This window comes from Pollicipes pollicipes, unplaced genomic scaffold (assembly GCF_011947565.3).
Source record: "Pollicipes pollicipes isolate AB1234 unplaced genomic scaffold, Ppol_2.1 Scaffold_7231;HRSCAF=8579_pilon_pilon_pilon, whole genome shotgun sequence".
NCBI lineage: Eukaryota > Metazoa > Arthropoda > Thecostraca > Pollicipedomorpha > Pollicipedidae > Pollicipes > Pollicipes pollicipes.
In genome coordinates, this window is record NW_023597034.1 from 12,689,642 (window position 1) to 12,707,829 (window position 18,188).

At 48.2% G+C, this 18,188-nt stretch overlaps 2 protein-coding genes across 3 annotated transcripts; one reads left to right on the top strand and one right to left on the bottom strand.

The window, feature by feature from the left end:
• Window positions 1-2,529: 2,529 nt before the first annotated feature.
• On the bottom strand, window positions 2,530-8,853 carry LOC119109161 (protein aveugle-like). Its single transcript, XM_037232736.1, has 3 exons — window positions 8,800-8,853; window positions 5,389-5,508; window positions 2,530-4,386 (listed from the first exon to the last, which is right to left on the bottom strand). Exons 2-3 carry the CDS (start codon window positions 5,506-5,508, stop codon window positions 4,204-4,206), a joined length of 303 nt encoding a protein of 100 aa, XP_037088631.1. The 5' UTR covers window positions 8,800-8,853; the 3' UTR covers window positions 2,530-4,203.
• Window positions 8,854-9,233: 380 nt separating this feature from the next.
• On the top strand, window positions 9,234-16,659 carry LOC119109162 (nucleoside diphosphate kinase homolog 5-like). Of its 2 annotated transcripts, none has more exons than XM_037232738.1 (6): window positions 9,234-9,297; window positions 10,887-11,026; window positions 11,434-11,533; window positions 11,832-11,943; window positions 14,367-14,461; window positions 16,013-16,659. In XM_037232738.1, the coding sequence occupies exons 2-6, from the start codon at window positions 10,931-10,933 to the stop codon at window positions 16,195-16,197; spliced, it is 588 nt and encodes a 195-aa protein (XP_037088633.1). In that variant the 5' UTR covers window positions 9,234-9,297; window positions 10,887-10,930; the 3' UTR covers window positions 16,198-16,659. The 2 variants fall into 2 exon arrangements, with proteins under 2 accessions (XP_037088633.1, XP_037088632.1); XM_037232737.1 differs by having other exon boundaries at window positions 9,237-9,325.
• The last annotated feature ends 1,529 nt before the right edge of the window (window positions 16,660-18,188 follow it).

Below are 18,188 nucleotides of genomic sequence, written 5' to 3' on the forward strand. Positions count from 1 at the left end.
AAAGGGCGGACCTTCACGCAAGCGTATCTCATACGTAGCTCGACCGGCAAATTAATACAACTGAACGTGAGAACGAGGTTGCTGGCGGGCAACAGGTCTCATCCTCTTTCTGACAAGAATCGCACGAGCGACAGGCACGCCAAACTCCGACATTTCCTCGACTATCTCGCTCTTGTTGACGTCACGAAGATCACAACAGCTGATCACGCCCTTGGATGCATTTTTGGTGTTGTGTGGTGTTATATTGTCACGGTCTCGGTCTCTCACGGTCTCGGTCTCTCGGCCGGGCTGATATTGTCACGGTCTCGGTCTCTCGGTCGGTCTGATATTGTCACGGTCTCGGTCTCACGGTCTCGGTTCTCGGTCGGTCTGATATTGTCACGGTCTCGGTCTCTCACGGTCTCGGTCTCTCGGTCGGTCTGATATTGTCACGGTCTCGGTCTCTCGGTCGGTCTGATATTGTCACGGTCTCGGTCTCTCACGGTCTCGGTCTCTCGGTCGGTCTGATATTGTCACGGTCTCGGTCTCTCGGTCGGTCTGATATTGTCACGGTCTCGGTCTCTCGGTCGGTCTGATATTGTCACGGTCTCGGTCTCTCACGGTCTCGGTCTGATATTGTCACGGTCTTTTCATGCTTGCCAGTTCCATCCCGAACATTATACGCAAATTCCTTTGCTGTCATAGCCCGGCTCGTCGACAGTCCCCTAGCGAGCTCAACCTATATTTTTCCATCTCGGAGTTTGTCGTATCGGATAATTTTCCAAAACCTGACGCAGCCGCTTCTTCTCTGAAACGGTGACAGGGAAGCCAGCGTAATACCATCACTTCCGAAGATGAGGATCCGTGGACCGAGGAGAGCAGTCTTCGTTGCACCTTAGGGTTATCGAGGTCCGCCTCTCTTTCGGGGATGGGTGTATTTAGAGTGGAAAGATGTCATGCAAGTTTTATTTCAGCACTGGAGCTCCCCATCCACCGCAGAGCCCAATTCGAGGGCAACCCAACACTCCCCCGGGTGGTGGTCACCACCAGGGCTACCCCGGTGCTATACGGGGCGGACGACGCCTCCCTTTGGGCAAAGTGCAACCGGGGAGACCTCTACTCGTTCGGAGCGTGGTTCAGCACCGCCGCCCCTTCACTCTTTAAGTATCCGCGCACAGCCGGGCGCCCGAGCGGAAACCGGTGACGAACACCCACCGCGCCGCGCTGGAGGCGGGCCGCCGGACCCACATGGAGCCCGAAGGGACACACGCGCCCTGAATATCCTGGCCAGCGTGGAGTGTCGGAACGTGCTGTGACTGACCCGCACGACAATCCCCTAAGCCAACAGGATATGATCAACCCGGGAACGCAGGCGAGGGGGCACGGGGACCCCGATAAAACGGGGATGAGGAGAGGCGAGAGGGATGGATGTCGGAAGAGGAGGGGGTGATGGGAAGGGAACAAGCACGACAGGGAACAGCTTACGTACAGGCAGCTTTGTTATGCCCTGATATGAATAGCTTGCGCTGTCCACTCGTTACCAAAGCTGAAACCCGAGGTGCTCTACTCCCCTACACCACCGAAGCCGATGCCCTGCCCTTGCACCTTGCCGATCTCGACCAGACGCTACAGTGGGGCGGGAAGATAGTTGAAGATTACCTCGCAGAATTCATGCACGTCCTCTTGCAGAACAGCGTTGATTTCATCGTGCTTCTTCAGTAGATGACGTGAGGAAGTCGGGCAGCAGCTGCCGCTTCCCTGGCACCGCTGTGGCGTTGTACCGTAACAAGTGCAGGAGCATGTTCTGGCATTTGATCGATGCGTCCACGATGTTCTTCACGTTGATCAGCGAGATTAGAGGTTGTGGACCTTGAAATAATAAATCCGTTGAAAAATGGACCAAGTTTCATGACAATGAACAAAAGAAAAGCAGTTCACCGAGACATGTGTCTTCTTTATATATTTTCGTTAAACGTTTCAGATACGTCGTCTATCCATTCTGAAAAGCAACATCCGCTGTTCAGTTCATGTTGGCAACTGACGCACTTAAGATCAGAACATAAAACACGAGTGCACAAACAGCAACGGACTTCTCATTGGATAACACTTGCGGCCGTTTCAGCCTGGCAAAATCAGAACTCCATAGCCACGAAAAAAGTATCATTCGTATCACACTGTGATATGCATATTCGACGTAGCAAATTACAATACGGGATGCCACTGGCGAAATCTCCGCGCCGTTCTCTGTGTCCGGTTCCTCGTCTGCATGATTTTTTTTCCCCGTTGATCCAAGGAGGTAGTTCAAGTCTGATTCTGTTGTATGTCGAGTAGTGGTGTATGGCCATCACTGAACTAAATAATGCTTCCAGCACATTAAGCTCTCCTGTGTCGCATGCAGATGCAATAACTTGTGTTTTACGTGAGCATTTGGCGCATGACACGAGTAATGTGGTGAAAAACCTTCACGCCATGTGTCTGACGCGCCCAATCCATGCCATCTGCATGACCACGCATTTTGAGCGACCACTGAGTTGTCCTGATACGACGAAGTCGAGACGAGGAGTATTCACATGTATTTTCCCGTGGTGCACCATGGAGATAGTTTACACAGTGATCAAGGTAAAAAATTTGATTAGGAACGTTGTAGTCATGCAGGCTACATATTACACAGATGGAACAGCCGTTGATGCAGATAGGCACATGTAACGTGGCGAGTTCAGGTACATACACATAGACGAGCGTTGTTTGTTTCAACCTCTAACGCAATTCAGTTAATTTCTTAATTTCTGTATCCATAATGAACACAACGAATAACGTATAAGTTGATCACAACAGTTCATGAAGAAATGGAAAGGTCCCGCGGGCGTGATATCTTCGGGGCTTGCCAGCACCATCCACGACGACATAGGTATTCAGATCAACGTGCGTATCAAGATTGGGAAAAACAGTCACTCCGTCAACGCCCAATGAAGTGACGGAGCCCTTAGACTGCGAAACGGTGCAAGCTGGTGGGTACCAGAGTTCCTGCACAAACTCTACACCACCATTGCATCAGGAACGGCACTTGAAATCCTGAAAGGGAACGGCTGCACCGGCAAGCATTGTATCTCAGATGTGGGAACCAGGCAAAGCCGTCCCAAAGAGGCCAATTTTGATCATCGCCGGCAATGGCCGGTTTCGCGTAACAAAAATTGCAAGCTGTGCTTAGAATTCGTCATGATGCAAAGTTATTTGACCAACTGCACGGAACATAGACATGCATGAATGCAGTTGCACATGGCAACACCGCAAAATGCGTAGCTCTCAACACAACTAAACGGGGTAACAATTGCGGTGCTGTTATATATACAGCTGTGAAGCTTGGACACGACCGAGAGCATGGAGGCAATAATACACCTCTATCTTTGCCAAACTGTCACGATTGAAATAACATTACAACGTACCCGTCTCTCTCCCTAGAGTTTACGTGTTCGGAGCAGTGCTTTCTGAGTGATGAAGGTGCTCAAAGCAAACTCTTGGCAAGAACAAACTATAAAAAGCAAATAATTCAGGGGAAAGGTGCCGCAGTTTCCGCGCATTTCAACCCAAAACACTTTTCGGTGCGCCTTGTCCCTATACATGTAAGAGCCTGACTAGAATTGAGAGATGCAGTGGGCTACGGATCGCTCCAACTGACGGCACCATGCACGATATTTGATTTGAATAAGAAATCGACGCTTCAAAGACCATGTTTTTTCGTAAAAAGTTCATGTAAAAACCATGCACACAGCTTTCCATGCGAAACATATTGACAATAATTATCTAGCATCTAAGTCAGACACGTTTTTCGTCCATCATTACCCACCCAGCATCCAACTAGTCACATTCTCCGGCCACCTTCCCCAGAGTTGACGTCAAGTCAACACTCACCACTTCCGACGGCCGGATCCCTTCTGATCGCATACATGATTGGCCACTTGCGTACTATCACTCACTTGACGCTACTTAACTGAACCACTGTCTTGCGTCACACTGCAGCCTGGCTGACCGGAACACCGTCCCGCTGCAGCCTGGATGACCGGAACACCGTCCTGCTGCAGCCTGGATGACCTGAACACCGTTACGTTGTAGCCTGGATGACGGGAACACCGCCCTGCTGCAGCCTGGCTGACCGGAACACCACACCTCCATGGCATCAGCCGACCTGGTGACGTGACCAGCCTGTCCGCGCTTCCCCGACAGCCGCTACACGAGCACGGCGTCGCCCTTGACGTTGGTGTAAACGTTGCGGATCTCGAGCAGGTCCGATTTGAGACGTAGTTTAGCGATCTCGCGGTAGATGTCCTCGCGGTGCCGCGGGTCACCGATGCCCATGTTCTGCAGCTGGGGGCGAGTTAGGCGCACCAGCGCCACGCCCGTGATGTCGTGCTGCCGAGGGCCCGGGCTGGTCAGGCACCACACAAGGCTACCAGCGGCCGGCCCGGAGCAGCGGTGAGCAGAAGCGACGGCCGTCTGGTCTACTCAGACTCGAGTTCATCTAGCGCGCGCAGCCCGCTGCATAGCCAAGATATTAATGAGAGAGAAATACAAAAGGAGGAATACTTTTGGGACAAAACGATATCACAAAAGTGCCTCCGCTGCATTGACGGTCGATTCTGGGAAAATTTGGGTGAGATGGGGGTATCGAGGTCGTTCCCTTTGGTGAATGCCTGCGGTCAAACTCTGATGTGGGAGGTGCACCATGATGCATAACACTGGGCGAAATGGATGAAAGGGCAATATGCGTAGGAGGTAATGAACTTCATGGGTCCAGTTTTGAAAAAAACAAATGCTTGAATCACCTACTGGTAAAAATGCTATGGTAACTGACATAAAAGCAAAGAGACATGGCACCTATGAACACACAACTTTCTGCCTTACCACAACAGGATCATTAAACGACGATCGAGCTGCAGAACTAAAATGAGGAATAAATGGGGATGAGTGACTCCACTGGGGTACCACATGTTCAGGGGTGTAATTTCCATTTCAATTCGGGTAGAGGATTGCAGTCCCGTCCATTCCATGTCATATCCATCCCGTCCATACCCTCTCACACACACAAGGCTACAGTTCTCACCCTCCCAACTTTGAAAAAGAAGTTGACCAAAATCGAGGCGAACCTCGTTTTTTGGCCATTTTGTAAATGGCTTTCATCATATGCCACTGTTCAACCCCCTTCCCGACTTATTTAGCAATATACACCCTTGCAAACGCCTGAGGTATACTTTTCCCAACCACTTACCATGACCCCATACTGACAACACAACTACGATACACCACAAAAACAAGTGAAAAGTCTCTATTTTTTTTGACAAGAATGCTGTGTCACCAAGTTTCCTAAGCTCCACAACTGTAAGCAGGCATTGGAGGCAGATAGCACATACTTACCTGTACAAAGTGTTCTGAGTAGCTGGTGTGGTACTCGCTCAGGTGGCGGCGGAACCACTTCTGCACGTCCGCCACGGACCAAAGGTAGACAGGCCGTGGCGGCGCCGAGGCACGAGTCATCTGAAATGAACGCCACGGATCAGAGGTAGACAGGCCGTGGCGGCGCCGAGGCGCGAGTCATCTGAAATGAACGCCACGGACCAGAAGTGGACAGGCCGTGGCGGCGCCGAGGCACGAGTCATCTGAAATGAACGCTACGGATCAGAGGTAGACAGGTCGTGGCGGCGCCGAGGCGCGAGTCATCTGAAATGAACGCCACAGACCAGAGGTAGACAGGCCGTGGGGGTGTCGAGGCTTGAGTCATCTGAAATGAACGCCACAGACCAGAGGTAGACAGGCCGTGGCGGCCCAGAGCCGCGAGTCATCTGAAATGAACGCGACTAATCAACCTGATAATATGTGTCCATGATTGGGGGGCTATCCTGATCTTCAATCCAAGTGCGAGGCAAATTATTCAATTCTGAAAGTCAATCTGATGCAGGCAATGCTAGTATGAAATGCTGTTCAATAGGCCCACATAAAACACTACTTTTGTTTAAGCAATGACTATCAATGAGAGTATTCCACTTGTCTATATGAGTACTTGCACACTACATATCCATCATAGTATTTGTTGTTGACCGACTTCCTCTGCTACTTCTTTTGTCATATGAACTCTAACCTTAACTCCACTAAGCATCCAAGGGTATCAATTCCATCATGACTCAGCACAAATTTAATTTATTCTAACATTGCCTCTAACATCTTTCACAGCTAAGCATGAGTTTGTTCCATAACCATACCATACCATAACCATAGGGGTATGCCATGCTTTTAACTCTAAATTGCATTGGTTCCTAAATTCGAAACTTAATGATAACTCAGCACAATCAAATGATACAAAACTGCCCATCATTTCAACATATCTTTATAAGAGTTGATGAATCAAGTAATACATTTACTCAGCCCCAATAATAAACTTTTTGTATGAACCTGTTCAGGTTCCATGCCCATGATGCATGCCTATCATGCATCATCATGCAATGTTGACTCTAGACCCAATACCATTGCATCATGACTGGAAATCCTTCTTCATATGTCTTCCTGATATACCCAAACCTCATGCTCCATAACCCAAGTACATTATGCTACTGCATGAAGAAATGTTTACATAATGAAAGAAAATGTAAGAGCATAACCTCCCTACTCAAAGGTGATGGATTAATTACAAAAGGCTCATTCTGCCATGACTTTGCAGTTCTATCACAATGCTATTTCATATCAATATATATGAAATGATGAGACCACCTTAACCCCGTGCTGTGTATCCACAGCAGAATTATTTCACAAAACCATAAATAAATGCAATCTAATAAGCATTTAGTGAAAATGTCTGTAACACAGGCAGTGGTGCATGAATCCTATATTTTTTTGGTATTAATATGATTTAAGCCATATCTTAGGTTGCCAATTGGTGCCTTCATGGTTGGTATCTTGCTCCCAGGGATGCTATCATTATTTTAAATAGTGGCTAAACTAAGACACTTGTCATCTATCCTTCCATAGGATTTTAATTACACTGAGAAGAGGAAAAAAGAATCAGCTTACCTTTGACTTTGAACAAAGTACATTACTACCAATTTGTATCCAGCCTGAGTCACCCAGACTGTGTATGGCCCTGGAGTTACTTTTGAATTTTACAAGCAAAAAGTGTGGCGAATCAAACAAATGAGAGTGGTTTAAGCATTGCATAATATGCAAACAGCCCATACATTTATGATGCCTCACCACGCATTAGCCCAGCCAAAGCATGGGCAGTTACTATTGCTCTGTTGGCTGGACATCAATGTTCATCTGATGTCATGCTTGACATGCACCATTCAATCACATGTGCATTAACCTAGTGGACTGGAGACATTTTTGATGTTGGACATGTTTATGAACTAGCGAGTGAAAGCAGCTCAGTTGCATTTTATGGAAATGTATTTAACAAATGCTGACGCACTACAATCATCCCCAGCAATCAAAAGTGGGCATCCAGCCTAAACATAGGGTCTAAAACTTGGCTGTTTCTTGGTGCATTAAGCCCCAAGACACTTTGTTCCCACAATGTGCACTTCAAAGAATGCAAAAATTGTTCTCTGTGCACAACAATAGCTAAATGCAAGCTGTTCATGACACTTCTGACAGCATCCAGCGCCACACTCAAAACTAAACCAGGGATACCGCCTGCCAGTTACAGCCACATCTCTCTGCCATATCGCGCACAATCTTTCCTTGCAGTGCTCTCAGTGCCCCGGTCAACTGCTGCTCACCAGCACACATATAACCCACCTACCATCCAACAACACCAAAATGCTCAGACACAGACATGGGGCCCAAGCCCCCACTCAAAACAACAGCACCTCTTCAGGGGCCTGGTAGAAGCACAGAGAACATCCTGTCTGCATAATGACTCAGCATTTCTGGATTGCACTTGGAAATCATTGTAATGCAATACAAATTTATATGAAAGTGTATGATGCCATACTAAGATGTACCTCTAAATATATAGTTAATTAATCATATCTTGATGGAAAAACTTGCTGCAATTTTTCTTAAACAGTACTCTTATTAAAGCTGCATTTGAAACTATCAAAAATGGATATTGTATAGAAGGTATAATGATGATGTCAAACACCATCCCAAGCATGTACTTGGGCACACAAAAAACCATGGCTCTGGAAGTCTCTCTTGAGGGAAGAATTTAGCATGGAAGAGAAGGCATATTCTCCAAGAAATCTGAGCTGAATACATGATGAAAATGCATAAGAGAGGCAATAAACAAGAGCATGAATTTTTTTACTGATCTACAGAGCATCACCACAGAATCTGAACCTGAGTTTAAAGCCAAAGCAGGGTTTCTTGCACCCTGTGGGACAGCTCTCTCATCCTTAATTGGGACTGACACCTTTACAATGACATTATCAATATCAGCAACTTTCAACCAGCCACACAGCTTAAAAAATAAATACATGTGAGCATAGACTTAGGAATAAAGCACTTACTTAGGAAGCTAAAAAATCTAAAAATCACAAGCAGCCCATCTCTAGGTGTCTTTGGCAATCACCAAGCCATGCTTGAGCATGGTGTTTACTATCATCTCCAGCCACGGAATGTCCTTCAGTGTAAGCTGTGAGTGCATTGAAAATTCACCTGAGCTGTTTTGTTCTCACTGCAAGCTGTGGTTTTACTATTTTTGTTCTCTCCCCCAACAGCCAAAACCAAATCTCAGATACTGCCTAAACATGTTTTGATAACGATGACGCATTGCCAGCATCGCCACCGTCCAAAACAAAAGGAAATCAACAGACAAAACGAATCCCAACCAACCTTGAATCTTGCCTTCTGCTGTACACAACTGAAGACCCTAAAGTAATATATCACAAGGCCCTACATTCATACGCATGATACAAAAATTCAATGCGCACCCGATCTGCGCAAAGAAGTCGAATCAAGGAACACTTGTTGCTTCCATATCTAGTTACCATATCCCAATAATGATTCGACACATAAAAAAACAAGCTACAAAAATGTTACAGAACAAGAGAACTATAGAATTTGGCCGTACCATTCACTTCATTACGCACTAAAGTAGAATTATTTTGAGGTCGATTTATTCAATTTATATTTTAAAACGTTATACGGCAAATACCTAACCGGCAACAGCATACCAGTCCAAGCTTTTCACGTGCTGTTCGCAACGTATCCATGACAACCAGAATGCACACTGGCCTAGCATCGTTCATGGCGCCGACGGCAGCCGCGCGGCTGCGTGTTGGTATTAGCGGTGGGCGTGTTCTTGCCCGGGAGGGATATCGAGGACAGGTGGTAGGTGTGGTGCTTGTGGCCGACTAGTGTGAGTATGTTCTCGTAGTAATTTACTCCCCACTCATCAGCAATTCAGTTGCAGTGCCCAGCCCCCGAACTTTGAGAAATGTGGAACAAATGTAGGGAGTAGGGATAAACCCTTTTTCGGAATGGCGGGGCTGGTTAGTCCTTGTTCCTCGCCCAGTCTCTTTGGAAGGAATTAATGGCTAGCGCTGGTGTCCCCTGCAACGTAAATCTGAAACTTCCATTTAGACTTTGAAGACGCGGGGGTCAACTGGGCCGTGTTCATTCGCGCCCTTGAAGAGTGGCCGCTGCCGGTGAGGGACTAACGTCGACGAAGCCTGTTGATAGCCCCGTGCTCCGAGGCTATGGCTCCGATTGACACGAAGCCTTCACCATTCAATGCCGCTTGGTCGATAGCCTATCCTTTCCAGAACATGGTAACTTTGGGCCAGGTCAAAGGTCACAAAAACAGAAAAGAGGGTTGCAGACAACCCCGTGCTCTGAGCCTATGGCACCAATCACCATGAACCCTTTACTGATTGATGCACCATAGCCCGTATCCTGTCCCATCCAGCTCGTGATGACCTTGGGTCAGGTCAAAGACCATAAAAAAACAATCGAAACCACAAAAATTGGGTGCAGACAACAGCTCCATGCTCCGAACCTGTAGCACTCATTACCATGAAACCTTCACCAATCTATTTGCCATGGACGCTGTTGACAAAAGTGCAACTCATCCTTTCCTTAAAATGGGAAGTCATTCCTCCGCATCAAAACATCATTTTATAAATTCATTTTCCAACCGAGACGAAAGTGAAAGTGGCCGAAGTGGGGGAGCAACCAGGCTTTGGGGTAGGTTTGGTCAACCTCATCGGCTCAGTTCCCACCCCCCAACCGATTTTAGAGAGCGACGCCCCTAAGCGCAGGTATGATGAACCATGTACTGGCGGATCCCTGTTGCCCAGCAGTAGTCAGGGTGCAGGCCACAGCGGGTCCCGGGTTAGCGGTGTGCAGGCTGCAGTCACTGCGTCAGGTGCCGGTAGTGTAGTGGTTAACGCGTCTGCATTGACCACTGCGCGTCTGGGAAACCAGAGGCATGGGATTCGATTTCCTACGGTCCCCGCCCTTCCTGCCAGGGTGAGAGGCGGGCGACGCCATATAGTCTCAGCAGCTGAGTGCATCGTTAAGTCCCAATGACATGACATGACATGCCTGCGTTCGGCCTGCGCGGCCGGCGCTGCGGCCCTGTGCGCTCTGTGCGTGTGTGATCAGTCGGAAGCCATTTTGAAGTCCTGACATCGAGGTAGCCATTTTGCCGCATTTGGTTGAACCTAGATGTGCTGAATTTGCCTTGCCACATGCCAATACAAGTGGCACGTTTTGACAGGCTTCACGAGTCGGCTAGATTTCCGAAGGCCCTGAGTAGTGCCGGATTCGAAATCATTGCTGAGCTCCCATTTTGAAACGAGGCGCCTGAGTCCGGCGGAAGCGATGGGCACCGACGTCGTTCACCTTTTGACGCTTGCTCGCTGGCGTGGCCGGCAACTATTCTCTTGACATTCTGCGACCAAGCTGTCATACCGCAGGTGGCCGTTATTGGTCGGCAGCTGGCAACAAGGCTGAGACGAACATGGAGAAGACACTTGCAATGATAAAGCCAAATGCCATGGGGCACGCAGAGGAAATTGAGAAGATCATTCTGAAGGAGGGATTTACCATCATTCAGGTTTGTGTCCCTACGTGATTTACCAATCGACTGTTGTTCATGCTCGGTGGTAAGTTTGTTCGTAAGCAGTATTATATCTGGGTATTTATGGTGCCCAAAGTTATCTGCGCCGGATTGCATGCTCAGAAACAGGAGGCGGGACGCTTATCTGTCACACGATGAGTGCGACTCGTACAGGAGGTCCGGCCGTCACTCCCTTGTCAAGCACTCTTATATTTGTCCGTATAATGAGATTCACTTTGTTGAGGAGGCATGCTCAAAGGAAATTGCGAACCGGTCGTCATTTGTCACATGGTGGTCCCAGATATTGCCGGTGTCTATTGCGGCATTCTTACCTGTATTCGCTGCAGTTGTCTGTGATCTGCGCCACGACACGGTAGATGGCGTCTCACTAAGTGTCATCACAGCGTCGTCGCATCCAGCTGTCGAAAGAACAGGCCATGGAGTTCTACTCGGAGCATCGTGACAAACCATTCTTCAGCAACCTGATCAATTTTATGACCTCAGGTACCGAGAGCAGGACATGCTGTGCTGTCTTTACACAGAAGGAAGTGTGAAGTGCAAATTAAACTGGCACTCATCACATGATATGGCACGAGACAATGCCGAGTGATTGCTTGCGATTTACGTGCAGTGTCCAGGTAATCGTCTGAGGCTGAGGGTAGGTGACTGTCACACAACTGTTAAAGAAGGTGTCTACTATTTTAGTGATGCGTATTGCTGTATGGCCCCGTTGCTTCCCACTTCTGGCAGCCTTCTGACGTGCGTCGTTGGCGTTCCGTGTCCTGTGTACCCTGTGTGGCAGGTCCGGTGCAGGCGATGGTGCTCGGCAAGGAGCACGCCATCCGGGCCTGGCGCCGCGTTCTTGGGCCCACCCGGGTGGCCGCCGCCATCAAACACCACCCGGACAGCGTCAGGTATTGATGGACGGAGAGACGAGGAACCGTGCGTTCCGCGAAACTTCGTTGATGTGCATCGTGTGGTGGGCAATGGGATGAATGCACCGACGTACTAACGGACGTACATTGACCTGCCTCGCGACATGCTGACTTCTGTTAATTAGCCAATGCTTGCGGAGAAGGGGCGTGCGTCGATCCCAAACGGGGGTGCCGGGATCTAGGTGGTAGGTGCTGGGCCCCACATACTCCGCCATTCAAGATCTACTTTAAGGCTTTACCTATTGTGACATCCTCGATCTGTCTTGACGTGTATTCAATAATCTCCTGGCAGGAAGAACTCATTTTGTTTGCAGCATTCTCAAGATCCTCATTTTCGTTGACAGTTCTTATAAACTGAATTTGATGTGAAATGAGCTTGGCTGAGCCGTCTCATATCCAAAATTGGGCATCAATGTTAAGAAAGGCTGGCCGGCCGCGCTTCTTCTGACGCGCGTCCGCCCCGGCACCAGCCATCAATGGTCTCCCGCGAGATCCACCGGTGGAGAAGCACGACGGAGAAGTTAGCGTGACAGACCTACCCAAACCGGCATATTAAATCAAAGCGAAACAATAAAATTTCAATATGTGCCATACCTGACGTACTGCATTCACCTGCAGTGCCTAGAGACATGGATAGAGGCTACCATCACATCCAAAACATCATAAGGTCAGGTTCTTTCCAGGTGGTCGGAATGGGCATCTTGCCGTCCGACTTGTAGCATGTTTGTAACGCCGTGGTCTGGGCGAAGCGTCCTCATGGGCAAGAAAATCTGCTCAGATCGTCGAGGATTGGTGGTCTCTGGATCCTAGATTGGCTTATTACTTGTGTCGCGTTGCAACGGGTAGCATTGGGCAACATACGCAACATTGTGTGCAATTTTGCATTTTTAGGATAAAAAGTCCTGTGGGCGCTCTTGTACTTCGCAACAGCAATAACCATAATTCTAGGGATTATCTTGCTTGGTATATCCGTTAGCTGATTGCGCAGCGTTCTGCAAATTTTTGCAACAACTTCTGAAATCCTTCGTTGCGTGCTATTGTGCCATGCGAGAGCAATGGATATACGTTTATTGCCGTGCCCTCTTTTGTTTAACCATAAAATGATTTGCCGCACTATGCAACCATTGGGACAGATTGCCACATCTTTCTTTGGGAGCTCTTGTGCCTCGTAACAACAACGGATAGGGTCTTGGTGTTACATTGCTTCGTTTTTAAGGGAGTGTTCCACGTTTGAAAAATTGAAGCAAATACCAGGTATGATGACATGAGCTCACTTATAGATATTGGTGTATCTTAAAATGGAAAAGACTGCCCTGGACTGCTCTGCTCTGTAGACTGCTCATGTAGCTTGGAAATAAGAGGGGCTTAAGTTTTAGGACGGGCAGGGATGTCAGCTGCACCAAATGATCTTGAGGGTGGCTATCTCAGTTCAAAGTCTCATAGAAATGTGAAGCACTCCACCATGCGCGCCGCTACTGGTGCGAATAAAAGGACGTTTGTGATTAGCCCAACGGGCAAGGGCCTGCCATCGAGAAGTTGGTCGGCTGAAGTTTGAACCAGTACGTCACGTGGGTCATGTGATACTCCGTTTCCCAAAGCCAAAGTGCGCCCCTAAAAGAGCCACGGTGGTAAACGCCGTGGGAGGGAAATCAGAGCATAGCCAAGCATAGCGTTTCGTTTTGTTCGCGGGGTAATGGCTTCAGGTTTGCATATGTTTTCTAGTTAAATAGAACGTTTCAAGCTTTCGTGGCATTTATTACACCACCATGTTAACACTACTGTGCTGCAACCATTACCGAACACACACGTTGCAAAAGGCAAGGCAATGAAATGTAATATTTTCATATTGGTGAGCAGGGAGCCAAGTGAGGCTTCTCCCGCAGGGTCGCCTACTTTGAATCGAAATTCTGAGCTATTCAGGAAGATTTCGAGAAAACTGGTACTACTGACCAAATCGTAATGATGTAACCATCATTGGGAAGTACAAAAGATGTGGGATGCTCACCTTAACCATAAACCGCTTTTGCGACATTCTACAATATTTTGCAACAGTTCCTAACACTCTTCATCGTGAACTCTTGTGCCGAAGATGACGTTTCAAAGGGCCGTTTGTGCCCTTCCGCGCTGACATTTTCCCCTCAATAACTTTTTCGACAGTGTCTCCTTCTGACATAAGGCTATATTCCAAAGGCCCTCAACTGCACAGCCTGTGCGCGCAGACGCTTTGCCTGGTCTGATGACCCGTGACTTAGCGACAACCCCGTATGATGGACCAACACCACGTGTCACACTTGTGGCCTGTCGCCACAGCGTGCCAAATCCTGAGCACTGATGACGTGGCGTGACCGCGGATGCCTCCAGGTCACTAATCCTTTCCACGGAGTCCACTGTTCGCTCTGCAGGGCTAAGTTCGGCGCCAGCGACACGGAGAACGCCGCGCACGGCAGTGACTCGGCCGCCAGCGCTGAGCGAGAGGTCCGCTTCTTCTTTCCTGACGGTGAGCGGCGACGAGTTGGCCGCTGCCAGCGCACAGGCGCCCCCAGACAGCCGCCAAACCTTACTTCAGAGGCGCTATATCTGTTGGTGTTCAAGTGATGGTCCAGGAGGTTACGTGAGGGTGTGTTCTCCAGCGAGAAGCATTGCCAACCACACTCCGTCGACACGCTCAACCCGTAACCGTCGGAAGCATGTTCAAGTGGTAAATCGTGCCAAATTGGATTTTTTATGTTACGTGTCTGGTGTGAACCATTTGGTACTCACACCGGATTAGCCGACCTCAAACCGAACATGGAATATACCCCTGCCGTGCGTGGGAACATGTAGACAAGGGCGAGACAGACGCATCGCACCGCGTTAAGTCACAGTTGAAATGTGTTGATTGTACCAATGTGGTATAGCCGATTGAATCTGTTAAGAAAACCCCTTCAAAGCGATCTTGACAGCATGTGCTATTGGAACGCCTATACATAGTGTTACGCATGGAAGTGGAATACTGTTTTTGATGGAGCGTAACGGAAGCGTAGTAAGTGAAGGAGGGGTGGGGATGTTTTGGACAACGTAACGTCGCGCTCAGATGTGGCTGCAAGGCATGTAACAATATTAAAAAGCAAGCACTAAAATATAAAAGCCGGGTGCTCCTGGCTTTCTTCATGACGAAGAACGTGCCCCTTATTTGTTTGCATCTCTGGCTCAATTAGCGGCTAAAATAGGTGATACTTTTCTGGGAAATTACCCTTGGCACAAGAGGTGAAGCGGGTTGTACCTATCATAACCAATGTGTAACCGCGCGGGAGAGAAGTCGAAGACGGTAAACAATGTGCAGCGGAATTTATGAATGTCTGTTTGGTAATTATCCCAAAAGCCAGGTGGCACTAAGAGGATCAGGTCTCCGTCTTTGTGGATGGGCGAACTGTCATCGTGAAGTGTTTGCTGTTGTCAAAACTGCCCTTTAAGACAGCAGTGATGACCGTACTCATCGTAGAAAAACGAGGGGAATGGAGATAAAGATGCGTTGATACTTCGGCAACATACCTTTATCCTTGCTATTTTTAGTAGGAAGGGTGCATTCAATCGTCGGACATTAAAAAAACTTTAAATAAAAGGCAGGCATGACGGTGATTGACAGAGATCCGCATGCCTCAGGTATGTTGCAAACTCATGTTCGCGGACAGTTAACTGCCAGCATCTCTGTCTGTCTGTCATTTGGCCTGTCATCGAGAACGGTTTGATTGTAGTGCCGTTAGCTGTTCTGAGCAAGACGACATGGGTGCAGATATTGCAATGTTGATATTACGTTTGGCAATTGTAAGATGGTTGAAGGAATGCTTGACGGAGAGAAAAGATTGACTTTCATTCTCTGAACGGAATTGTAATGTGTACTTTTTAGCCTTGTCAAAGCATGCATTGTGGGCAATTCGCTTGTGCATGAACCCTGTTGAGTGGGCCTCGCCGCCATTTCGTAAGGTTGTATATTTTTTAGGCGGTCGTAAGCGTTTGGACCCTGTAGAGCGTCTCTGGGCCCCGGCTGACGGTGTCGCCTCTCCGGCAGTAAACTTGGAGCCGCTGCTGACGGGAGTCGAGGCGCGCGACTACATGGACGACTACGTTAGCCCCACGCTGGTGAAGGGGCTGACGCAGCTCTGCCAAACTAAGCCGGCAGACCCCATCACCTGGCTGGCCGACTGGCTGCTTGTCAACAATCCTTACAAGCCGGTCCCGGGCGACGAGAAATAGCTGGCGCTGGTGTCGGATGGTGCCGAGGCGGGAGAGGCGCTCCGATGTTGTGTGTGATTGCCAGCTTTCGGTAGTGCGGGACTGTCAAATTTGGTGTGCGTCTGTTATGTGTGCGCGTAATGTCGGTTGGTATGTTGGGAGAATGCCTATTAACTTTACTTGCCAAAACGACGCATGGAGCGCCGCGTTACGATTTTGAATTGCCCAATATGGATGATAAGGTGAGAGTTGTGCTGCAGTATCCGTGCCTCAGTGTCTGTCGCATCACCGTGGGTTGTTTGTCGCACCACTATGGTACGGTGGCTCGTGTTGCGCACGCCGCTTTTGCAATTTTGCCGAGTTATGATAGTATCCGCATGGCTTCATCGTTCCTGTGACGTCACTAAAAACTCCGGAATCTTGGATTGTTTTAAGCCTTGATATAGCAAACTTGATAAGCCGCTTGATATAGCAAACATCAGACCCGACTTGACTCACCACTTGCGGCACTACCGTGGCCAGATGACCGGACCAGGGGTCACCCAGCCAGCTGACCCCAGTCGCAGAGTCGTGACATTTGCCCGTGACGGGACCGGTCGGCCCTACGCCGCGCTAGAGCCTCGGCATTGCCAAGGATCTGCCGGCGGTGCGTCTGGCGTTTGCCGCACCACGGCACTCTGGTAGCGTTCATAGATGTGCTTTTTTCAGTAAGCTTCCGATTCTCAATGAAACCTTGCCAACTTTAAACAAATGGTTAAATTCTTGCACAGACCTCGAGGTACAAGGTGTTGGGCGGAAGCTAATGTTAGCGTGATAGTGGCTATGTGTTGTTATAGTTTTCCATGATAGAGCATGTATATATATATATATATATATATATATATATATATACACACACACACACATATATATATATATATATATATATATATATATATGTATGTATGTATGTATGTATATGTATAATTATAGGGGAAAGCGGGGCAAGACGGACACCTTAACGGTTTTTAATATGGAAAGTTCATAATTCCGTCCAGAAAGTCTTTAGCAGGTAGATACTGAAGGCTGATCAATTGTCTATCCCTTATAAAAGCGCTGGTTTGATATCTGTTCATGTTAAAGTGTGATCCTCCCAAAAATCAGGCAATGTTTTTTCCTCATTTTGCCCCTAGCTTGGGGCAAAACGAAGCAGTACTCGGGGAAAAACGGACAAGTGATGATATTGAATAGGCGAATTAAATATTTTCAAAGTTATAATTTTTTAATGAAAACGCATCAATAAATGCCTTGCTCGGTGAGTAGGTATTTATCTGGACATCCAATAGCTATGTTGCTTAAGTTTGGGCTCTCATATTTTGTTCGAGCCATCCCACTCCATACTCGCTTCCTCAGTATGATCCCACGAATAAAAGTTATAATGGCCAGCAAATGTGTATTACAGCTTAGTATGAGGCGACAGCCATTGCTGCACGGCTTAGACACAGAATTAGAGGAGCACAGCCTGGTGGTTACACAATGAGACGACAACGATCGAGTCTCAAACACACAAGTCATCGAGCAAAGTTCGCTCAGGAACACTCACTCGTTCTTCTCATCAGTCCACTTCTTAGTCACTGTGAACGCAAAACACGAGAAGAGCACAGCCTAGTGAACCCGTCAGCAGGTACGACCAGTGGCGAAACTAGACAAGACATCAGCCTGCCTAGTCATCCCGGCACAGTTCGCACACGAACACGCACTCGTCCTCTTCATCAATCCCTGCACAGACATCGTGCGTCCATTTATCGCAAAGAGCACAATGCGACCAAGACTCGCTCGATTTGAACATGGAGAAGAAGGACCCGCAGTACAGACAAGCTACATCTTCTTCGTCCGAGGACTCCTCAAAGGTAAGCTTTCGCGGCGTACGCTTCTTTTGTTTGCGCTGCGGTTTCTGAGTTTCTGCACTTTTCCTTTTTTCCTTTAGACTGACTTATATTGTCATTTTTCTTTCCTCCCTGTCTACCTTCTTT